Source organism: Oncorhynchus nerka, linkage group LG7, assembly GCF_034236695.1.
Source record: "Oncorhynchus nerka isolate Pitt River linkage group LG7, Oner_Uvic_2.0, whole genome shotgun sequence".
Classification (NCBI taxonomy): Eukaryota; Metazoa; Chordata; class Actinopteri; order Salmoniformes; family Salmonidae; genus Oncorhynchus; species Oncorhynchus nerka.
Window position 1 is genome coordinate 94,428,212 of NC_088402.1, and position 24,202 is coordinate 94,452,413.

Genomic DNA, 24,202 nt, shown 5'->3' on the forward strand with positions numbered 1-24,202 from the left:
AACGGGTACCGAGGCCTCCTGTTACATTTACAACCACCTTCCGTACCGGTTTCCACTAGTTACCACAGCTACAGTCAAATTGGTCTATATCGTTAAAATGAATGAAAACAAAACTATTTAGCTTTTTGGTCTTAATTTAAGGTTAGCAATGTGGTTTCTGTTATTAAAATGTGATATATATTTTTTTCAACATAAGGTTTTTAAAATGTGATTTTAATTTAAAAAAAAAGGAAAGGCAGGGTGTCTGACTTTGTGGCCGTGGTAACTAGTGTCGAGCCCTCCGCTCTGCCATTTTGGTTTTGTTCACCCGTGTTACAGTCACACACAAGGACTCATCCAGTGACTCGACATTATAGCCCGAAGCCTTTTCAACCCCGCACACACCCTTTTCTACAATCATAGAACTACAATCGTCGTTGTTATTTTGACGTTTTAGACCGATCCGGTACTAGAGGAGCGGTTTGCACTGAGAAGGGACCGAGAAGGATTATTGGTAAGGCAGGCAAATCAATGGACACTAGTGTTAGCTACTTCTCCTAGCTAACGTTACAGTAGCCACTCGTTTATGTAGCTACAGACGGTTATTTCACGTCGATGTTATTATTATTTTTGTCAGTTGCTTAGTCATAGCCAATACATTACTCTCGGAGGGTTGTGATATTTGCTAGCTAACGTTGCTACTGAGAGGCTTTAGAAAAAAAAAAAATATATATATATATGAAACGTTAGCACCATAGCCACAAGTTCAGTTCCGCACTTCGTGTGCTAGGCCGCAGTCCAGCGGCTGAAACGCTGCTCTCCGGTCACCGACAGTGAGGCAGTCCGGTGCTAGATCGTTAGTTCATTATGTTCCGACCGAGTCCCACCGGGAGCGGCTCGCCAAATCACTTGTTATTAGCCTGCACGCGGTCTAAGTGATTTACCTTTGGCCTGTTGCTGTTGGCTAATATTTTACGTCCTTGTTGTCTGGGCTGTTTGTTTGTTCACAACTAGACAGATTCGTTGGTCAAGTGTTTTACTTTGTTGTTTAGACAGTGAATATTCACTGGAATTAACACCGTTAACAAGTCCCATATAATGACTTGGGCTTTGCTGTAACCATTGTGATATTTTCATGTTTAGCTTTAGATTGACATGCATTGATTTAGCTACATGTGTTCACATTTTGACGATTGAATCTCTCTTGCCTTAATTTGTTGAGTTTAATATAGTTGTCATTCTACATCAGTCGTTGTTTGTGTGATCATAATTCTAAGTACAGTGCTAGACGGCCTCAGTGGAGGCAATATTTCCGACTGTTGTTGGCTGGTTGTCATGATTCTAGAAGTTACTGCCGCTGTCCCAGAATGAGTGGTATCTAATTGCTTGATCGCTATTTACCGGTAGACTCATTCATCGTTATTAGACGTTTTTTTGTATGTGCTGGTAACCTGTTTTGGAATGTGTAGCTATGACATTTTATTACGACTCTACTTCTATAAATAATAATGGACTGTGATTTTCTTTGTTTACAAACTTTGACCATTCTCTTTAGGTTTCCTTTCCTGGTGTGATGGCTACACTGTCATCAATAACCTGACATGCTAGAGTTAAATAGCGTTTTATGTTTGTATCCTGTTGCTCTATACGGCCTTGGTTACAGCCCCCCCAACCACGAGGCATTGTGAAGTGTTGCACCCCTATAGTTCACTGCAGTAAAAGGTTAATGAATCAGCGTTTTTACAGTGTTTGAGGCAGAGATGGGGTGTGGCCTTACAGATGATAAACAATACCGGGAAAGTCAGGGCAGCCATTTCCTATAGTAAACAATACCGTAACATAAACAACACGCCTTGCTGTTACTCTCTCTCACTGCGTCTGGAAGGCACTGATAATGCCCGTTATTCATATCCGTTCCCAGGGCCAGGCTTGTCAGTGTTTTATCACATTGGGATTGGCTAGAGGCCAGTGTAGCTGCTCGCCTAGAAAACTCTCTCCCCCCTGGATGAGAAGGATTCAATGACCTCTAGTAGATGGAAGGATAGATGGATGAGATAGTGAGTGATAGATGGATGAGGGAGGGAGGGAGTGAGTGATAGATGGATGAGGGAGGGAGGGAGTGAGTGATAGATGGATGAGGGAGGGAGGGAGTGAGTGATAGATGGATGAGGGAGGGAGGGAGTGAGTGATAGATGGATGAGGGAGGGAGTGAGTGAGATGGATAGATGGATGATGGATGAGGGAGGGAGTAGAGGATGAGGAGGGAGTGATAGATGGATGAGGGAGGGAGTGAGTGATAGATGGATGAGGGAGGGAGTGTGTGATAGATGGATGAGGGAGGGAGTGAGTGATAGATGGATGAGGGAGGGAGTGATAGATGGATGAGGGAGGGAGTGAGTGAGTGATAGATGGGTGAGGGATAGATGGGTGGAGGGAGGGAGTGAGTGAGGGATAGATGGGTGGAGGGAGGGAGTGAGGGATCAAGAGGGATAGATGGAGGGGGGGGTAGTTGGAGGGTGTTGTACTCGAAGTGTAGACAGACACCATCAGTCCTTGTTCTGTAGGCACAGACTGTTTTCAGTTACTTGTTCTGTAGGCACAGACTGTTGTCAGTTGTTCTGTAGGCACAGACTGTTTTCAGTTTCTTGTTCTGTAGGCACAGACTGTTGTCAGTTACTTGTTCTGTAGGCACAGACTGTTTTCAGTTACTTGTTCTGTAGGCACAGACTGTTTTCAGTTACTTGTTCTGTAGGCACAGACTGTTGTCAGTTGTTCTGTAGGCACAGACTGTTGTCAGTTGTTCTGTAGTCACAGACTGTTGTCAGTTACTTGTTCTGTAGGCACAGACTGTTTTCAGTTACTTGTTCTGTAGGCACAGACTGTTGTCAGTTACTTGTTCTGTAGGCACAGACTGTTGTCAGTTACTTGTTCTGTAGGCACAGACTGTTGTCAGTTACTTGTTCTGTAGGCACAGACTGTTGTCAGTTACTTGTTCTGTAGGCACAGACTGTTGTCAGTTACTTGTTCTGTAGGCACAGACTGTTGTCAGTTACTTGTTCTGTAGGCACAGACTGTTGTCAGTTACTTGTTCTGTAGGCACAGACTGTTGTCAGTTACTTGTTCTGTAGGCACAGACTGTTGTCAGTTACTTGTTCTGTAGTTACACAGACTTGTTCTGTTCTGTAGGCACAGACTCTTGTCAGTTACTTGTTCTGTAGGCACAGACTGTTGTCAGTTACTTGTTCTGTTGGCACAGACTGTTGTCAGTTACTTGTTCTGTAGTCACAGACTGTTGTCAGTTTCTTGGAATGGTTTTCACATCAGCCCTACAGGCCTCCAGTCCTCCTACCCATTGACATTACCTGGTCAGACAAGGGCTTATTGAGTTCTCAGCCAGACAGGCTCATTGCACAACAAGGTGTCCTCTACTAAATCGGTGTACGCACCATGGTCAAGTATTTTTGAGTGTTGTTATTTTTAAAATATTCGCTAGATTGTGTCAGTAGAACTGTCCAGTGCTGCAGCGTGTCAGTCCTGTTAGGACCACTGTTATGTCAGCTGTTTTACCAGCGCAGCTGTGTACTCATCTGTGTGAGCTGGATACTCAGCTGTGTACTCATCTGTGTGAGCTGGATACTCAGCTGTGTACTCATCTGTGTGAGCTGGATACTCAGCTGTGTGTGGCGTGAGCTGTATACTCAGCTGTGTGTGGCGTGAGCTGTATACTCAGCTGTGTGTGGCGTGAGCTGTATACTCAGCTGTGTGTGGCGTGAGCTGTATACTCAGCTGTGTGAGCTGTATACTCAGCTGTGTGTGGCGTGAGCTGTATACTCAGCTGTGTGTGTGTGTGTGTGCTCTATGCTCAGCTGTGTGTGTTTGTTTTCAGATGTCCAGCTCGCCGCTGTCCAAGAAGCGTCGCGTGTCAGACTCCGAGACGAAGACGGGATCTCACTGCTCCTCCTCTAACTCTGTCAGAACTGAACTGTCTCACACACCCACCAACGTACGTACACACACACACACACTGTTTGTCTTCTATGTCTGTCACAACTGAACTGTCTCTCATACTGCTGGGTTAGTTTGACTGGTTCTCACTCCTGTTGTTCTCCAGGGCATGGCTAAGAATGGCAATGATGCTGAGATCGACGAAGGCCTGTACTCCAGACAGCTGTAAGTACTGTAGTCAACCTGGGGTACTTGGGAAGACTCATGAGAGCATCCAGTAGAACTTGTGACGAGGTTGGATACTGAGACCGAAATAGTCTGACCGTTTGAGCTGGCAGTGCGACAACACATTTTTAGATTGGTTGCGTTTTGGTTTGTTTTTTTTTTATTTATTTTTTTATCATGATTTTATGTGCAATTGACCAGAAATAAAGCAACTGTCTGAAGAGGAAACAGCTGCAGGGGACTCCCCCTGTGTGTGTGGGGTGTTAGTAGGACCTGTGGGATGTCTGAACACACTGACAGGCACCATTATTCAGTCTGCTGTCCACCACACACTGGGAGACAAATCCACCTTTCATTCAGCAGGACAGTAACCTAAAACACAAGGCCAAATCTACACTTGGAGATACTTACCAAGGTGACATGGAATGTTCCTGAGTGGCCTAGTTAACAGTTTTTGACTTGAGAATCGTCTGGAAAATCTGTTGCGAGACTTGAAAATGTCTGTCTAGCAATGATCAACAACCAGCTTGAGAACTTAATTTTTAAAATATATTTTAGAGACGTACTCAGAAACACTCACAGCTTTAATCGCTGCCAAAGGTGATTCTAACGTATTGACTCATGGGGTTCAATATTTAACATAATCAAGATATATTAGTTTATTATTTTCCTTTTTTTTTTAAAAATTGGACAAAATGTCTACATTTTTCCCCCCACTTTGACATGAGAGTATTTTTTTTGGTAGATCGCTTTCAAATGATTTTTGTAGGAATCCATTTTAATCCCACAATGCAACTGGAAGTGGAAACAGTCAAGGGTTTACATACTTTCTGAATGCACTGAAGCATTAGACATGGGAAAATGTGTAGAATTGCAGGAACTGTACTTAAAAAATGGAAACATTTCTCTTCACCACCACGATAGGCTCCTCTAATTTGTTAAAAAAAAAAATCAGCCAGGCTGGCCACGCCCACCACCTAAGCCCCTTTTTCATCCAGGAAAAACCCTGGCCTGTTCTCTCCTCCATAGCTACGTGTTGGGCCATGATGCTATGAAACGCATGCAGAGCTCCAACGTCCTGGTCTCAGGGTTGAGAGGGCTGATGTAGTGTTATAGAGGTGTTATGTAGTCTTATAAGGCCTGTTTTCTCTATTCCATAGCTACGTGTTGGGCCATGATGCTATGAAACGCATGCAGAGCTCCAACATCCTGGTCTCAGGGTTGAGAGGGCTGGGCGTGGAGATCGCTAAGAACGTCATCCTGGGAGGAGTCAAGAGTGTTACCCTGCACGACCAGGGACAGGCTGAATGGAGAGACCTCTCCTCACAGGTACACTACGGGGTCTCTCTCCTCTCGTTCTGCATCCTCTCTCTCTCCTCTCGTTCTGCATCCTCTCTCCTCTCGTTCTGCAACCTCTCTCTCTCCTCTCGTTCTGCAACCTCTCTCTCTCCTCTCGTTCTGCAACCTCTCTCTCCTCTCGTTCTGCAACCTCTCTCTCTCCTCTCGTTCTGCATCCTCTCTCTCTCTCCTCTCGTTCTGCATCCTCTCTCTCTCCTCTCGTTCTGCATCCTCTCTCTCTCCTCTCGTTCTGCATCCTCTCTCTCTCTCCTCTCGTTCTGCATCCTCTCGTTCTGCATCCTCTCTCTCTCTCCTCTCGTTCTGCATCCTCTCGTTCTGCATCCTCTCTCTCTCCTCTCGTTCTGCATCCTCTCTCTCTCTCCTCTCGTTCTGCATCCTCTCTCTCCTCTCGTTCTGCATCCTCTCTCTCTCTCCTCTCGTTCTGCATCCTCCTCTCTCTCCTCTCGTTCTGCATCCTCTCTCTCTCTCTGCATCCATCTCTCTCTCTCTCTCCTCGTTCTGCATCCTCTCTCTCTCTCCTCTCGTTCTGCATCCTCTCTCTCTCTCTCTCGTTCTGCATCCTCTCTCTCTCTCCTCTCGTTCTGCATCCTCTCTCTCTCTCTCGTTCTCTCTCCTCTCTGCATCCTCTCTCTCCTCTCGTTCTGCATCCTCTCTCTCTCCTCTCGTTCTGCATCCTCTCTCTCCTCTCTGCATCTCTGCATCCTCTCTCTCTCCTCTCGTTCTGCATCCTCTCTCTCCTCTCGTTCTGCATCCTCTCTCTCTCCTCTCGTTCTGCAACCTCTCTCTCTCCTCTCGTTCTGCATCCTCTCTCTCTCCTCTCGTTCTGCAACCTCTCTCTCTCTCGTCCTCTCGTTCTCATCCTCTCTCTCTCTCCTCTCTCTCATCCTCTCCTCTCTCCTCTCGTTCTGCATCCTCTCTCTCTCCTCTCGTTCTGCATCCTCTCTCTCTCCTCCTCTCTCTCTCTCTCTCCTCTCTTCTGCATCCTCTCTCTCTCTCTCGTTGCTCCTCTCTCTCTCATCCTCTCTCCTCTCTCTCTCCTCTCGTTCTGCATCCTCTCTCTCTCTCTCCTCTTCTGCATCCTCTCTGCTCCTCCTTCTGCATCCTCTCTCTCTCTCTGCATCCTCTCTCCTCTCGTTCTGCAACCTCTCTCTCTCCTCTCTCTGCATCCTCTCTCTCTCAATCCTCTCTCTCTCTCCTCTCGTTCTGCATCCTCTCTCTCTCCTCTCGTTCTGCAACCTCTCTCTCTCTCCTCTCGTTCTGCATCCTCTCTCTCTCCTCTCGTTCTGCAACCTCTCTCTCTCCTCTCGTTCTGCAACCTCTCTCTCTCTCTCTCTGCAACCTCTCTCTCTCTCCTCTCGTTCTGCATCCTCTCTCCTCTCGTTCTGCTCCTCTCTCTCTCTCGTTCTGCATCCTCTCTCTCTCCTGTCCTCTCCTCTCCTCTTTCTGCATCTCTCTCGTTCTGCAACCTCTCTCTCCTCTCGTTCTGCATCCTCTCTCTCTCCTCTCGTTCTGCATCCTCTCTCTCTCTCCTCCTCTCTTCTGCATCCTCTCTCTCTCTCTCTCTTCTGCATCCTCTCTCTCTTCTCCTCTCTCTCTCTCCTCTCTCTCTCTCTCTCTCGTTCTCATCCTCTCTCTCTCTCCTCTCGTTCTGCATCCTCTCTCTCTCTCCTCTCGTTCTGCATCCTCTCTCTCTCTCTCTCCTCTTCTGCATCCTCTCTCTCTCTCCTCTCGCTGCATCCTCTCTCTCTCTCCCTCTCGTTCTGCATCCTCTCTCTCTCTCTCTCTCGTTCTGCATCCTCTCTCTCTCTCTCTCTCTCGTTCTGCATCCTCTCTCTCTCTCTCCTCTCGTTCTGCATCCTCTCTCTCTCCTCTCGTTCTGCATCCTCTCTCTCTCCTCTCGTTCTGCATCCTCTCTCTCTCTCTCCTCTCGTTCTGCATCCTCTCTCTCTCTCCTCTCGTTCTGCATCCTCTCTCTCTCTCCTCTCGTTCTGCATCCTCTCTCTCTCTCCTCTCTCGTTCTGCATCCTCTCTCTCTCTCCTCTCGTTCTGCATCCTCTCTCTCTCTCTCTCTCTCGTTCTGCATCCTCTCTCTCTCTCTCCTCTCGTTCTGCATCCTCTCTCTCTCTCTCCTCTCGTTCTGCATCCTCTCTCTCTCTCCTCTGCTCATCCTCTCTCTCTCTCTCCTCTCGTTCTGCATCCTCTCTCTCTCTCTCCTCTCGTTCTGCATCCTCTCTCTCTCTCTCCTCTCGTTCTGCATCCTCTCTCTCTCTCTCCTCTCGTTCTGCATCCTCTCTCTCTCTCTCCTCTCGTTCTGCATCCTCTCTCTCTCTCTCCTCTCGTTCATCCTCTCTCTCTCTCTCTCTCTCCTCGCATCCTCTCTCTCTCTCTCTCCTCTCGTCCTCCTCTCTCTCTCTCTCTCTCCTCTGTTCTGCATCCTCTCTCTCTCTCTCCTCTCGTTCTGCATCCTCTCTCTCTCTCTCCTCTCGTTCTGCATCCTCTCTCTCTCTCTCCTCTCGTTCTGCATCCTCTCTCTCTCTCTCTCTCCTCTCGTTCTGCATCCTCTCTCTCTCTCTCTCTCCTCTCGTTCTGCATCCTCTCTCTCTCTCTCTCTCTCGTTCTGCATCCTCTCTCTCTCTCTCTCTCTCCTCTCGTTCTGCATCCTCTCTCTCTCTCTCTCTCTCTCGTTCTGCATCCTCTCTCTCTCTCTCTCCTCTCGTTCTGCATCCTCTCTCTCTCTCTCTCTCTCCTCTCGTTCTGCATCCTCTCTCTCTCTCTCTCTCCTCTCGTTCTGCATCCTCTCTCTCTCTCTCTCTCTCGTTCTGCATCCTCTCTCTCTCTCTCCTCTCGTTCTGCATCCTCTCTCTCTCTCTCCTCTCGCTGCATCCTCTCTCTCTCTCTCTCTCTGCGTTCTGCATCCTCTCTCTCTCTCTCTCCATCCTCTCTCTCTCCCTCTCGTTCTGCATCCTCTCTCTCTCTCTCCTCTCCTCTGCATCCTCTCTCTCTCTCTCTCTCATCTCTCTCTCTCCTCTCGTTCTGCATCCTCTCTCCTCTCCTCTCGTTCTGCATCCTCTCTCTCTCTCTCTCCTCTCGTTCTGCATCCTCTCTCTCCTCTCTCTGCATCCTCTCTCTCCTCTCTCTCCTCTCGTTCTGCATCCTCTCTCTCTCTCTCCCTTCGTTTCTGCATCTGCATCCTCTCTCTCTCTCTCCTCGTTCTGCATCCTCTCTCTCTCTCATCCTCTCTCTCCTCTCTCTCTCCTCTGCATCCTCTCTCTCCTCTCTCTCTCTCTCTCCCTTCCTGTTCTGCATCCTCTCTCTCTCTCTCCTCTCGTTCTGCATCCTCTCTCTCCTCTCGTTCTGCATCCTCTCTCTCCTCTCGTTCTGCATCCTCTCTCTCCTCTCGTTCTGCATCCTCTCTCTCCTCTCGTTCTGCATCCTCTCTCTCTCTCTCCTCTCGTTCTGCATCCTCTCTCTCTCTCTCTCTCTCTCTTCTGCATCCTCTCCTCTCTCTCCTCTCTGCTGCATCCTCTCTCTCTCTCTCTCTCTCCTCTCGTTCTGCATCCTCTCTCTCTCTCTCCTCTCGTTCTGCATCCTCTCTCTCTCTCTCCTCTCGTTCTGCATCCTCTCTCTCTCTCCTCTCGTTCTGCATGGGCCATTCCGTCCCAGAAAGACTCACAGCTGTAGTAACGTTCTCTCTCTCCTGTCTCCAGTTCTACCTGCGTGAGGAGGACCTGGGGAAGAACAGGGCTGAGGTGTCTCGGATTCGCCTGGCTGAACTCAACAGCTATGTACCTGTTGTAGCCTACACTGGAGTCCTCATCGACGATTACCTGACTCAGTTCCAGGTAAAACTGTTACCCATCAACCCCCTTACCTAGTTAAAGTGGAATCGACAGCGTTTTAACTACTTTTCACGTATGAAATAATCAAAATATCAAATTCCCAGTTTATGCTACAAAACCAACTTAATAAGAGGTTTTTAAAAAATATGTTCTATTTGACTCAAAATTCCATGATGTAAAAATCATCGTTGGCAGAATAGATTCACCAATAGATTTCTTGCTAGTCCCTAAAATGTTTGCTGTCGGGTTGTAAATCCCAGCTGGTCTGGTACATGGTTTGCTGCCTCCACCTGTTTGGGTTACAGAGGAATGTAAACTAAGGCTGGGAATGCCAATAGAGTTAAACTAGCGAGGTCAAAGATCACGAGTCAGTCATAACGTGGCTAATAGGCTAGCATATTGTTATGTAGCTAATTATCAAGCTATAAACACAGAGCCTAATGTTACCTAGGAGGACGCCGCGTCATTGGAAGAGTGGGTGAGTGACCAGCTTTTTGGTCACCCATCAAGTTAGCGAACTGGTCAAGTAATCATCTGGCCAAGTAGTGTCTTTTGTTTTGACATGTAGCTACCTAGCCAAACAATTAACCATAATCCCATAGAGTAGCTACAGTTCAGACGGAATGTCATAGCATGAAATGCTGTAGTATGAGTCTGCGGGTAGCTAAAGCCAACCAACTGGGCTCAATGCTAGCTAGCTAGCTAGCTAGCTATAAAGTATGTAGGAGCGATGGAGCTGGAACCACTAATAGCTGTGAGGGGAACGGCACCTCAGTACCTCCAGGCTCTGATCAGGCCCTACACCCAAACAAGGGCACTGCGTTCATCCACCTCTGGCCTGCTCGCCTCCCTACCACTGAGGAAGTACAGTTCCCGCTCAGCCCAGTCAAAACTGTTCGCTGCTCTGGCCCCCCAATGGTGGAACAAACTCCCTCACGACGCCAGGACAGCGGAGTCAATCACCACCTTCCGGAGACACCTGAAACCCCACCTCTTTAAGGAATACCTAGGATAGGATAAAGTAATCCCTCTCACCCCCCCCCCTTAAAAGATTTAGATGCACTACTGTTCCACTGGATGTCATAAGGTGAACGCACCAATTTGTAAGTCGCTCTGGATAAGAGCGTCTGCTAAATGACTTAAATGTAAATGTAATATAATAACTGTGTATACTGTAGTGTAGAGGAGGGATGTGGCAAATTGTCAATTTTTCTAAAACCATTTAACCGGTCTAAATAAGTGCGTGTGCACGGGTGCAGTACCAGTCAAAAGTCTGGACACATCGACTCATTCCAGGGTTTTTCTTTATTTTTACTATTTTCTACATTGTAGAATAATAGTGAAGACATCAAAACTATGAAATAACACATATGGAATCATGTAGTAACCAACACAAAAAAGTGTTACACAAATCAAAATATATTTTATATTTGAGATTCTTCAAAGTAGCCACCCTTTGCCTTGATGACAGCTTTGCACACTCTTGGCATTCTCTCAACCAGCTTCATGAGGTAGTCACATGGAATGCATTTCAATTAACAGGTGTGCCTTGTTAAAAGTTAATTTGTGTAATTTCTTTCCTTAATGCTTTTGGGCCAATCAGTTGTGTTGTGACATGGTAGGGTTGGTATACAGAAGATAGCCCTATTTGGTAAAAGACCACGAACAGCTATAATAATCAAAGAGAAATAACAGTCCATCATTACTTTAAGATATGAAGGTCAGTCAATACGGAAAATTAAGAACGTTGAAAGTTTCTTCAAGTGCAGTCGCAAAAACCAATCAAGTGCAATGATTAAATTGGCTCTCATCTCATGAGGACCGCCACAGGACTGGAAGACCTAGAGTTACCTCTGCTGCAGAGGATGAGTTCATTAGAGTTACCAGCCTCGGAAATTGCAGCCCAATTAAATGCTTCATGGAGTTCAAGTAACAGACACATCTCAACATCAACTGTTCAGAGGAGACTATGAATCAGGCCTTTGTGGTTGAATTGCTGCAAAGAAACCACTACTAAAGGACACCAATAAGAAGAAGAGACTTGCTTGGACCAAGAAACACGAGCAATGGACATTAGACCGGTGGAAATTTGTCCTTTGCTCTGATGAGTCCAAATTGGAGACGTTTGGTTCCAAACCGCTGTGTCTTTGTGAGACGCGGTGTGGGTGAACGGATGATCTCCGCATGTTTGTTTCTCCTCGTGAAGCATGGAGGAGGAGGTGTGATGGTGTGGTTCCCACTGTGAAGCATGGAGGAGGAGGTGTGATGGTGTGTGGTTCCCACCGTGAAGCATGGAGGAGGAGGAGGAGGTGGTGTGTGGTTCCCACTGTGAAGCATGGAGGAGGAGGAGGTGTGTATTTCCCACCGTGAAGCATGGAGGAGGAGGAGGTGTGATGGTGTGTGGTTCCCACCGTGAAGCATGGAGGAGGTGTGATGGTGTGTGGTTCCCACCGTGAAGCATGGAGGAGGAGGAGGTGTGATGGTTTGGTGGTGCTTTGCTGGCGGCACTGTCAGTGATTTATTTAGAATTCAAGGCACACAACCAGCATGACTACCACAGCATTCTGCAGCGATACTCCATCCCACCTGGTTTGGGCTTAGTGGGACTATCATTTGTTTTTCAACGGGACAATGACCCAACACACCGCCAGGCTGTGTAAGGGCTATTTGACCAAGAAGGAGAGTTATGGAGTGCTGCATCAGATGACCTGGCCTCCACAATCACCTGACCTCAACCCAATTGAGATGGTTTGAGATGAGTTGGACTGCAGAGTGAAGGAAAAGCAGCCAACAAGTACTCAGCATATGTGGGATCTCCAAGACTGTTGAATAAGCATTCCAGGTGATTCTGGTTGAGAGAATGCCTAGAGTGTGCAAAGCTTTCATCAAGGCAAAGGGTGGCTACTTTGAAGAATCTCATATTTTGATTGGTTTAACATGTTTTTGGTTACTACATGATTCCATATGTGTTATTTCATAGTGTTGATGTCTTCACTATTATTCTACTACGTAGAAAATAGTTTAAAAAAAATATAGACAACTTTTTCAAATCGTTGACCGATGTTGTGTGGTAAAATAAAATGAAGTACCATTCCATGTGAATTCACAATGCCCGTTACTGACCTGCACGACCTCCAACTGTACCTCAACTCCAACTATAAGGGCATTCCCTTCTCATTTAACCTCTCAAAGTGTTGCTGGACTTCGCTGCTGTCGCTTGCTTTCCTCTGCCGTCCAACTGTTAACGCAGTGGTGAAGAGCCGTCGACTCCCATTTCTGAGTGTCAAGATTCGATTCCACTAAGAATCAACTCCTAAGATTCAGTATTTTTTTGGGGGGGGGAATGTGAGAACAGTGATTTAGTTACTTCCAAGAACACACAAACGCATCCTTCATAGCGAGGGACTTAGAGCGAGGCGAGGGGAACGGTATTGGCAGGTTAGACAGTCAAGAACCGTGCGCTAGGCCTATCAATCGGCAATCAAATGCTGCATCTAGCAATTTCTTGGCTTTCAATATCTTGCAACTTCGGAAAAGCAGGGCCCATCACCATTGAATCGGTTTAAGATATTCTAGACGCGACAGATTGAAGACTGAACACACCGTCATCATTAGGGAAGAGCAGGGGCTCAGTCATTAGTTCTGTTGTTAATGTCGTGTACTATAGCGCGTGTGATAACATGTCTCTGTGTTGTAGGTTGTGGTCCTGACCAACTCCCCTCTAGAGGAGCAGCAGCGTGTTGGAGACTTCTGTCACAGTAACTGCATCAAGCTGGTGATCGCTGACACACGGGGACTCTTCGGACAGCTCTTCTGCGACTTCGGAGAGGAGATGCTGGTGATCGATACCAACGGAGAGCAGCCTCTCTCTGCTATGATCTCCATGATCACCAAGGTTAGTACCCTAGATCCCTACTCCCTAGATCCCTACTCCCTAGATCCCTACTCCCTAGATCCCTACTCCCTAGATCTCTACGCCCTAGATCCCTACGCCCTAGATCCCTACGCCCTAGATCCCTACGCCTTAGATCCCTACGCCTTAGATCCCTACGATCTTAGATCACTACGCCTTAGATCACTACGCCCTAGATCACTACGCCCTAGATCCCTACGCCCTAGATCCCTACGCCCTAGATCCCTACGCCTTAGATCCCTACGCCTTAGATCCCTACGCCTTAGATCCCTACGCCCTAGATCACTACGCCCTAGATCACTACGCCCTAGATCACTACGCCCTAGATCCCTACGCCCTAGATCCCTACGCCCTAGATCACTACGCCTAGATCCTTACGTCCTAGATCCTACGCCTTAGATCCCTTTACGCCCTAGATCCCTACGCCCTAGATCCCTACGCCTTAGATCCCTACGCCCTAGATCCCTACGCCCTAGATCCCTACGCCCTAGATCCCTACGCCCTAGATCCCTACGCCGCCCTAGATCCCTACGCCGCCCTAGATCCCTACGACGCCCTAGATCCCTACGACGCCCTAGATCCCTACGACGCCCTAGATCCCTACGACGCCCTAGATCCCTACGCCCTGAGTGCTGTCATCACCCAAGCTGGTATCCTACTAGATAGATCACATCTGGTTGGTGTACTCGTATCTGATTACCACTCATCTGGGTTTTCTATGTTGTGCTGATCTCATACCTGCTTCAGAGTAGTTTCTCTGTCTTTGTAGGGGACATTTTGTGCCTATCAAATCCCCCTCTGTTGTCGGTGTAAGACGCCCCTAGTCATCTCAATCTCTCGTGTGTGTGTGTGTGTGTGTGTGTGTGTGTGTGTGTAGGACGCTTCAGGCGTGGTGACGTGTCTAGACGAGGCTCGCCACGGGTTTGAAAGCGGAGACTTCGTGACCTTCACCGAGGTCCAGGGCATGACGGAGCTCAACGGCTGCCAGCCAATAGAAATCAAGACCCTGGGTGAGCCATATTTTAACATTACAATATAATATAACACAAACATTTTGGTTAATGAAATATGTAAGTCAGTCCTCTTCCTCTAATGAAGGGATGATGATGCAATCATTACAAGGAAGGAAATCTGATTTCATTGGTCCTCAACACGCGGCTGTCCTTTAGTTGGTCCCCAACACGCTGTCCTTTAGTTGGTCCTTTAGTTGGTCCTCAACACGCGGCTGTCCTTTAGTTGGTCCTTTAGTTGGTCCCCAACGCGCGGCTGTCCTTTAGTTGGTCCTTTAGTTGGTCCCCAACACGCTGTCCTTTAGTTGGTCCTTTAGTTGGTCCCCAACACGCTGTCCTTTAGTTGGTCCTTTAGTTGGTCCCCAACACGCGGCTGTCCTTTAGTTGGTCCTTAACACACGGCTTTCCTTTAGTTGGTCCTCAACACGCGGCTGTCCTTTAGTTGGTCCCCAACACGCGGCTGTCCTTTAGTTGGTCCTTTAGTTGGTCCTCAACACGCGGCTGTCCTTTAGTTGGTCCTTTAGTTGGTCCCCAACACGCGGGCTGTCCTTTAGTTGGTCCTCAACACGCGGCTGTCCTTTAGTTGGTCCTTTAGTTGGTCCTCAACACGCGGCTGTCCTTTAGTTGGTCCCCAACACGCAGCTGTCCTTTAGTTGGTCCCCAACACGCGGCTGTCCTTTAGTTGGTCCTTTAGTTGGTCCTCAACACGCGGCTGTCCTTTAGTTGGTCCTTTAGTTGGTCCTCAACACGCGGCTGTCCTTTAGTTGGTCCTCAACACGCGGCTGTCCTTTAGTTGGTCCTTTAGTTGGTCCTCAACACGCGGCTGTCCTTTAGTTGGTCCTCAACACGCGGCTGTCCTTTAGTTGTCCTTTAGTTGGTCCTTTAGTTGGTCCTCAACACGCGGCTGTCCTTTAGTTGGTCCTCAACACGCGGCTGTCCTTTAGTTGGTCCTTTAGTTGGTCCTCAACACGCTGCTGTCCTTTAGTTGGTCCTTTAGTTGGTCCCCAACACGCTGTCCTTTAGTTGGTCCTTTAGTTGGTCCTCAACACGCTGCTGTCCTTTAGTTGGTCCTTTAGTTGGTCCCCAACACGCGGCTGTCCTTTAGTTGGTCCTTTAGTTGGTCCCCAACACGCGGCTGTCCTTTAGTTGGTCCTTTAGTTGGTCCCCAACACGCGGCTGTCCTTTAGTTGGTCCTTTAGTTGGTCCCCAACACGCGGCTGTCCTTTAGTTGGTCCTTTAGTTGGTCCCCAACACGCGGCTGTCCTTTAGTTGGTCCTCAACACGCGGCTGTCCTTTAGTTGGTCCTTTAGTTGGTCCTGAACACGCGGCTGTCCTTTAGTTGGTCCTCAACACGCGGCTGTCCTTTAGTTGGTCCTCAACACGCGGCTGTCCTTTAGTTGGTCCTCAACACGCGGCTGTCCTTTAGTTGGTCCTCAACACGCGGCTGTCCTTTAGTTGGTCCCCAACACGCGGCTGTCCTTTAGTTGGTCCTTTAGTTGGTCCTCAACACGCGGCTGTCCTTTAGTTGGTCCTTTAGTTGGTCCCCAACATGCGACTGTCCTTTAGTTGGTCCTTTAGTTGGTCCTCAACACGCGGCTGTCCTTTAGTTGGTCCTTTAGTTGGTCCCCAACATGCGGCTGTCCTTTAGTTGGTCCCCAACACGCGGCTGTCCTTTAGTTGGTCCATTAGTTGGTCCCCAACACGCGGCTGTCCTTTAGTTGGTCCTTTAGTTGGTCCTTTAGTTGGTCCTCAACACGCGGCTGTCCTTTAGTTGGTCCCCAACACGCGGCTGTCCTTTAGTTGGTCCTTTAGTTGGTCCTCAACACGCGGCTGTCCTTTAGTTGGTCCTCAACACGCGGCTGTCCTTTAGTTGGTCCTCAACACGCGGCTGTCCTTTAGTTGGTCCTCAACACGCGGCTGTCCTTTAGTTGGTCCTCAACACGCGGCTGTCCTTTAGTTGGTCCCCAACACGCGGCTGTCCTTTAGTTGGTCCTTTAGTTGGTCCCCAACACGCGGCTGTCCTTTAGTTGGTCCTTTAGTTGGTCCCCAACACGCGGCTGTCCTTTAGTTGGTCCCCAACACGCGGCTGTCCTTTAGTTGGTCCTTTAGTTGGTCCCCAACACGCGGCTGTCCTTTAGTTGGTCCTTTAGTTGGTCCTCAACACGCGGCTGTCCTTTAGTTGGTCCCCAACACGCGGCTGTCCTTTAGTTGGTCCTGAACACGCGGCTGTCCTTTAGTTGGTCCTGAACACGCGGCTGTCCTTTAGTTGGTCCTTTAGTTGGTCCTCAACACGCGGCTGTCCTTTAGTTGGTCCTTTAGTTGGTCCTCAACACGCGGCTGTCCTTTAGTTGGTCCTTTAGTTGGTCCTTTAGTTGGTCCCCAACACGCGGCTGTCCTTTAGTTGGTCCTCAACACGCGGCTGTCCTTTAGTTGGTCCTCAACACGCGGCTGTCCTTTAGTTGGTCCTCAACACGCGGCTGTCCTTTAGTTGGTCCTCAACACGCGGCTGTCCTTTAGTTGGTCCTCAACACGCGGCTGTCCTTTAGTTGGTCCTCAACACGCGGCTGTCCTTTAGTTGGTCCTTTAGTTGGTCCTCAACACGCGGCTGTTCTTTAGTTGGTCCTTTAGTTGGTCCTCAACACGCGGCTGTCCTTTAGTTGGTCCTCAACACGCGGCTGTCCTTTAGTTGGTCCCCAACACGCGGCTGTCCTTTAGTTGGTCCCCAACACGCGGCTGTCCTTTAGTTGGTCCCCAACACGCGGCTGTCCTTTAGTTGGTCCCCAACACGCGGCTGTCCTTTAGTTGGTCCCCAACACGCGGCTGTCCTTTAGTTGGTCCTTTAGTTGGTCCTCAACACGCGGCTGTCCTTTAATTGGTCCTTTAGTTGGTCCCCAACACGCGGCTGTCCTTTAGTTGGTCCCCAACACGCGGCTGTCCTTTAGTTGGTCCCCAACACGCGGCTGTCCTTTAGTTGGTCCCCAACACGCGGCTGTCCTTTAGTTGGTCCTTTAGTTGGTCCTTTAGTTGGTCCTTTAGTTGGTCCTCAACACGCGGCTGTCCTTTAGTTGGTCCTCAACACGCGGCTGTCCTTTAGTTGGTCCTTTAGTTGGTCCTTTAGTTGGTCCTCAACACGCGGCTGTCCTTTAGTTGGTCCCCAACACGCGGCTGTCCTTTAGTTGGTCCTTTAGTTGGTCCCCAACACGCGGCTGTCCTTTAGTTGGTCCCCAACACGCGGCTGTCCTTTAGTTGGTCCCCAACACGCGGCTGTCCTTTAGTTGGTCCCCAACACGCGGCTGTCCTTTAGTTGGTCCCCAACACGCGGTTGGTCCCCCAACAACGGCTGTCCTTTAGTTGGTCCCCAACACGCGGCTGTCCTTTAGTTGGTCCCCAACACGCGGCTGTCCTTTAGTTGGTCCCCAACACGCGGCTGTCCTTTAGTTGGTCCCCAACACGCGGCTGTCCTTTAGTTGGTCCCCAACACGCGGCTGTCCTTTAGTTGGTCCCCAACACGCGGCTGTCCTTTAGTTGGTCCCCAACACGCGGCTGTCCTTTAGTTGGTCCCCAACACGCGGCTGTCCTTTAGTTGGTCCCCAACACGCGGCTGTCCTTTAGTTGGTCCCCAACACGCGGCTGTCCTTTAGTTGGTCCCCAACACGCTGCTGTCCTTTAGTTGGTCCCCAACACGCGGCTGTCCTTTAGTTGGTCCCCAACACGCCTTTAGCTTGTCCTTAGTTGGTCCCCAACACGCGGCTGTCCTTTAGTTGGTCCCCAACACGCGGCTGTCCTTTAGTTGGTCCCCAACACGCGGCTGTCCTTTAGTTGGTCCCCAACACGCGGCTGTCCTTTAGTTGGTCCCCAACACGCGGCTGTCCTTTAGTTGGTCCCCAACACGCGGCTGTCCTTTAGTTGGTCCCCAACACGCGGCTGTCCTTTAGTTGGTCCCCAACACGCGGCTGTCCTTTAGTTGGTCCCCAACACGCGGCTGTCCTTTAGTTGGTCCCCAACACGCGGCTGTCCTTTAGTTGGTCCCCAACACGCGGCTGTCCTTTAGTTGGTCCCCAACACGCGGCTGTCCTTTAGTTGGTCCCCAACACGCGGCTGTCCTTTAGTTGGTCCCCAACACGCGGCTGTCCTTTAGTTGGTCCCCAACACGCTGGCTGTCCTTTAGTTGGTCCCCAACACGCGGCTGTCCTTTAGTTGGTCCCCAACACGCGGCTGTCCTTTAGTTGGTCCCCAACACGCGGCTGTCCTTTAGTTGGTCCCCAACACGCGGCTGTCCTTTAGTTGGTCCCCAACACGCGGCTGTCCTTTAGTTGGTCCTGTCCTTTAGTTGGTCCCCAACACGCGGCTGTCCTTTAGTTGGTCCCCAACACGCGGCTGTCCTTTAGTTGGTCCCCAACACGCGGCTGTCCTTTAGTTGGTCCCCAACACGCGGCTGTCCTTTAGTTGGTCCCCAACACGCGGCTGTCCTTTAGTTGGTCCCCAACACGCGGCTGTCCTTTAGTTGGTCCCCAACACGCGGCTGTCCTTTAGTTGGTCCCCAACACGCGGCTGTCCTTTAGTTGGTCCCAACACGCGGCTGTCCTTTAGTTGGTCCCCAACACGCGGCTGTCCTTTAGTTGGTCCCCAACACGCGGCTGTCCTTTAGTTGGTCCCCAACACGCGGCTGTCCTTTAGTTGGTCCCCAACACGCGGCTGTCCTTTAGTTGGTCCCCAACACGCGGCTGTCCTTTAGTTGGTCCCCAACACGCGGCTGTCCTTTAGTTGGTCCTTTAGTTGGTCCCCAACACGCGGCTGTCCTTTAGTTGGTCCCCAACACGCGGCTGTCCTTTAGTTGGTCCCCAACACGCGGCTGTCCTTTAGTTGGTCCTTTAGTTGGTCCTCAACACGCGGCTGTCCTTTCGTTCAGTATAGTGGAGTTCGCTGTGAGTTTGCCTGCTGCACCAGAGCTATTTAAATCTGAAGCATTCGTTGTCATTGAATAATATATAATATTATATATATAATAATATTTCCTGGCTGAAAGGTAAACCACTTTCGTATGACCGTTGAACTCGGATGGCCAAAGTTACCTCGCAAACTACTCAAACCTGCTTCCCAGGATACCCTTCAGTTTGTGTCGTCGTGGGTTGGGAAATAGCGCCATTAACATGACTTAGTACTGGCGTGGCAATGACTTAGGAGGTGGCTAGTCTACTCAAACAGTACTGGAACCAGGCTACTGCCGTGGTCCCCCGGGAACCAGGCTACTGCCGTGGTCCCCCGGCAACCAGGCTACTGCCGTGGTCCCCCGGGAACCAGGCTGCTGCCGTGGTCCCCCGGGAACCAGGCTACGGCTGCATCTTTTAAAGGCATTCTCTTCCATTCATCCATCTCTCCGTCCCCCTCCCTCTCCGTCCCCCTCCCTCTCTGTCCCCCTCTCTCTCTGTCCCCCTCTCTCCGTCCAGGCCCCTACACCTTCAGTATCTGTGACACCACAGGTTTCTCCGACTACGTCAGGGGGGGCATCGTCTCTCAGGTCAAGATGCCCCAGAAGGTGGCCTTCGTAAGTACCTCCACGTTGTCTTCATGGTGTTGATGGCCAGGTATTTGGTGGATCATTTTTGAACATGTGGTGGTTCTCATTAGAACATTATTGTCTGCGTTTACACACGCAGCCCAATTCTGATCATTTGCCCTATTATTTGCAAGAGTTGATCTGATTGGTCAAAAGACCTAGTGTTAAATAATAAACGATCAGATTTGGGCAACACAGCCTCTGTTACTGGGACTCTTGTAATTTTCCCCATCTGAATGCATATGGCTTTTCCACGAGTACTTATCCTGTCAACTACTAGCCAGACGCTGCTCTTTCTCTGGCTCTTATCCCTGTCGTTCTCTCCTCCCCCCTCCCTGTAGAAACCCCTGACTGTGTCCATGGCAGAGCCAGACGCTGCTCTTATCCCTGTCGTTCTCTCCTCCCCCCTCCCTGTAGAAACCCGACTGTGTCCATGGCAGAGCCAGACGCTGCTCTTATCCCTGTCGTTCTCTCCTCCCCCCTCTCTGTAGAAACCCCTGACTGTGTCCATGGCAGAGCCAGACGCTGTCTTATCCCTGTCCTCTCCTCCCCCTCTCTGTAGAAACCCCTGACTGTGTCCATGGCAGAGCCAGACGCTGCTCTTATCCCTGTCGTTCTCTCCTCCCCCCTCCCTGTAGAAACCCCTGACTGTGTCCATGGCAGAGCCAGACGCTGCTCTTATCCCTGTCGTTCTCTCCTCCCCCTCCCTGTAGAAACCCGACTGTGTCCATGGCAGAGCCAGACGCTGCTCTTATCCCTGTCGTTCTCTCCTCCCCCCTCTCTGTAGAAACCCCTGACTGCGTCCATGGCAGAGCCAGACGCTGCTCTTATCCCTGTCGTTCTCTCCTCCCCCCTCTCTGTAGAAACCCCTGACTGCGTCCATGGCAGAGCCAGACGCTGCTCTTATCCCTGTCGTTCTCTCCTCCCCCCTCTCTGTAGAAACCCGACTGTGTCCATGGCAGAGCCAGACGCTGCTCTTATCCCTGTCGTTCTCTCCCCCCCCTCTCTGTAGAAACCCCTGACTGCGTCCATGGCAGAGCCAGACGCTGCTCTTATCCCTGACTCTCCTCCCCCTCTCTGTAGAAACCCCTGACTGCGTCCATGGCAGAGCCAGACGCTGCTCTTATCCCTGTCGTTCTCTCCTCCCCCTCTCTGTAGAAACCCGACTGTGTCCATGGCAGAGCCAGACGCTGCTCTTATCCCTGTCGTTCTCTCCTCCCCCCTCCCTGTAGAAACCCCTGACTGTGTCCATGGCAGAGCCAGACGCTGCTCTTATCCCTGTCGTTCTCTCCTCCCCCCTCCCTGTAGAAACCCGACTGTGTCCATGGCAGAGCCAGACGCTGCTCTTATCCCTGTCGTTCTCTCCTCCCCCCTCTCTGTAGAAACCCCTGACTGTGTCCATGGCAGAGCCAGACGCTGCTCTTATCCCTGTCGTTCTCTCCTCCCCCTCTCTGTAGAAACCCCTGACTGTGTCCATGGCAGAGCCAGACGCTGCTCTTATCCCTGTCGTTCTCTCTCCTCCCCCTCCCTGTAGAAACCCCTGACTGTGTCCATGGCAGAGCCAGACGCTGCTCTTATCCCTGTCGTTCTCTCCTCCCCCCTCCCTGTAGAAACCCGACTGTGTCCATGGCAGAGCCAGACGCTGCTCTTATCCCTGTCGTTCTCTCCTCCCCCCTCTCTGTAGAAACCCCTGACTGCGTCCATGGCAGAGCCAGACGCTGCTCTTATCCCTGTCGTTCTCTCCTCCCCCTCTCTGTAGAAACCCCTGACTGTGTCCATGGCAGAGCCAGACGCTGCTCTTATCCCTGTCGTTCTCCTCCTCCCCCTCTCTGTAGAAACCCCCGACTGTGTCCATGGCAGAGCCAGACGCTGCTCTTATCCCTGTCGTTCTCTCCTCCCCCCTCTCTGTAGAAACCCCTGACTGCGTCCATGGCAGAGCCAGACGCTGCTCTTATCCCTGTCGTTCTCTCCTCCCCCCTCTCTGTAGAAACCCCTGACTGCGTCCATGGCAGAGCCAGACGCTGCTCTTATCCCTGTCGTTCTCTCCTCCCCCCTCTCTGTAGAAACCCCTGACTGCGTCCATGGCAGAGCCAGACGCTGCTCTTATCCCTGTCGTTCTCTCCTCCCCCCTCTCTGTAGAAACCCCTGACTGCGTCCATGGCAGAGCCAGACGCTGCTCTTATCCCTGTCGTTCTCTCCTCCCCCCTCTCTGTAGAAACCCGACTGTGTCCATGGCAGAGCCAGACGCTGCTCTTATCCCTGTCGTTCTCTCCTCCCCCTCTCTGTAGAAACCCTGACTGCGTCCATGGCAGAGCCAGACGCTGCTCTTATCCCTGTCGTTCTCTCCTCCCCCCTCTCTGTAGAAACCCCTGACTGCGTCCATGGCAGAGCCAGAGTTTGTGCTGACAGACTTTGCTAAGTTTGAGCGACCAGGACAGCTTCACCTGGGCTTCCAGGCTCTACACAGCTACCAGAGGAAACACAGCAGGCTTCCCAAGCCCTGGTGCCAGGTACATACACACCTGTATACACACACACACACCTGTATATATACACACACACACACACACACCTGTATATATACACACACACACCTGTATATATACACACACACACCTGTGTATATATACACACACACACCTGCATATATACACCTGTATATACACACACACACACACACCTGTACCTGGGCTTCCAGGCTCTACACAGCTACCAGAGGAAACACAGCAGGCTTCCCAAGCCCTGGTGCCAGGTACACACACACACCTGTATATACACACACACCTGTACCTGGGCTTCCAGGCTCTACACAGCTACCAGAGGAAACACAGCAGGCTTTCCAAGCCCTGGTGCCAGGTACACACACACACCTGTATATACACACACACACACACCTGTATATACACACAAGCCCTGGTGCGTCAAGCTTAGTAACTTCTTATGCGTTATTTTTTTCCCTTGTGTGAAAAAACGTTTTTTTTGTTTAACCTGTTAGTTATCTAAGTGTCTGAATTAACAAGGTGACTGGGCGTCCTAGTGTGTTGGCTGTCTGCCGCGTTTGAGAAGGTTGGCTGTCTGCCGCGTTTGAGAAGGTTGGCTGTCTGCCGCGTTTGAGAAGGTTGGCCTGTCTGCCGCGTTTGAGAAGGTTGGCCTGTCTGCCGCGTTTGAGAAGGTTGGCCTGTCTGCCGCGTTTGAGAAGGTTGGCCTGTCTGCCGCGTTTGAGAAGGTTGGCCTGTCTGCCGCGTTTGAGAAGGTTGGCCTGTCTGCCGCGTTTGAGAAGGTTGGCCTGTCTGCCGCGTTTGAGAAGGTTGGCCTGTCTGCCGCGTTTGAGAAGGTTGGCCTGTCTGCCGCGTTTGAGAAGGTTGGCCTGTCTGCCGCGTTTGAGAAGGTTGGCCTGTCTGCCGCGTTTGAGAAGGTTGGCCTGTCTGCCGCGTTTGAGAAGGTTGGCCTGTCTGCCGCGTTTGAGAAGGTTGGCCTGTCTGCCGCGTTTGAGAAGGTTGGCCTGTCTGCCGCGTTTGAGAAGGTTGGCCTGTCTGCCGCGTTGAGAAGGTTGGCCTGTCTGCCGCGTTTGAGAAGGTTGGCCTGTCTGCCGCGTTTGAGAAGGTTGGCCTGTCTGCCGCGTTTGAGAAGGTTGGCCTGTCTGCCGCGTTTGAGAAGGTTGGCCGTCTGGATGAGTTCCCTGTACAGATGCCAATATCTTGATTTCTTTGCACACACAGCGGGTACACATGCTGCTCCAGAGACAGAACTGTTCATTTCATATTTTATTGGTCACATGGTTAGCAGATGTTATTGGTCACATGGTTAGCAGATGTTATTGGTCACATGGTTAGCAGATGTTATTGGTCACATGGTTAGCAGATGTTATTGGCCACATGGTTAGCAGATGTTATTGGTCACATGGTTAGCAGATGTTATTGGTCACATGGTTAGCAGATGTGATTGGTCACATGGTTAGCAGATGTGATTGGTCACATGGTTAGCAGATGTGATTGGTCACATGGTTAGCAGATGTGATTGGTCACATGGTTAGCAGATGTTATTGGTCACATGGTTAGCAGATGTTATTGGTCACATGGTTAGCAGATGTTATTGGTCACATACACATGGTTAGCAGATGTTATTGGTCACATACACATGGTTAGCAGATGTTATTGGTCACATGGTTAGCAGATGTTAATGGTCACATACACATGGTTAGCAGATGTTAATGGTCACATACACATGGTTAGCAGATGTTATTGGTCACATACACATGGTTAGCAGATGTTATTGGTCACATGGTTAGCAGATGTTATTGGTCACACGGTTAGCAGATGTTATTGGTCACACGGTTAGCAGATGTTATTGGTCACACACATGGTTAGCAGATGTT

At 50.1% G+C, this 24,202-nt stretch overlaps 1 protein-coding gene across 1 annotated transcript in view; it reads left to right on the forward strand.

The window, feature by feature from the left end:
- The first annotated feature begins 296 nt into the window (after positions 1-296).
- The window catches only part of LOC115125291 (ubiquitin-like modifier-activating enzyme 1), a 65,289-nt gene continuing 41,383 nt past the window's right edge, over positions 297-24,202 (forward strand). Inside the window, exons 1-9 of the mRNA XM_065021003.1 lie at positions 297-493; positions 3,866-3,982; positions 4,091-4,149; positions 5,310-5,478; positions 9,216-9,350; positions 13,045-13,242; positions 14,138-14,270; positions 19,718-19,815; positions 22,191-22,337. Coding sequence (XP_064877075.1) covers positions 3,866-3,982; positions 4,091-4,149; positions 5,310-5,478; positions 9,216-9,350; positions 13,045-13,242; positions 14,138-14,270; positions 19,718-19,815; positions 22,191-22,337 — 1,056 coding nt within the window. The 5' untranslated portion in view covers positions 297-493. The remainder of the gene's footprint in view (positions 494-3,865; positions 3,983-4,090; positions 4,150-5,309; positions 5,479-9,215; positions 9,351-13,044; positions 13,243-14,137; positions 14,271-19,717; positions 19,816-22,190; positions 22,338-24,202) is intronic.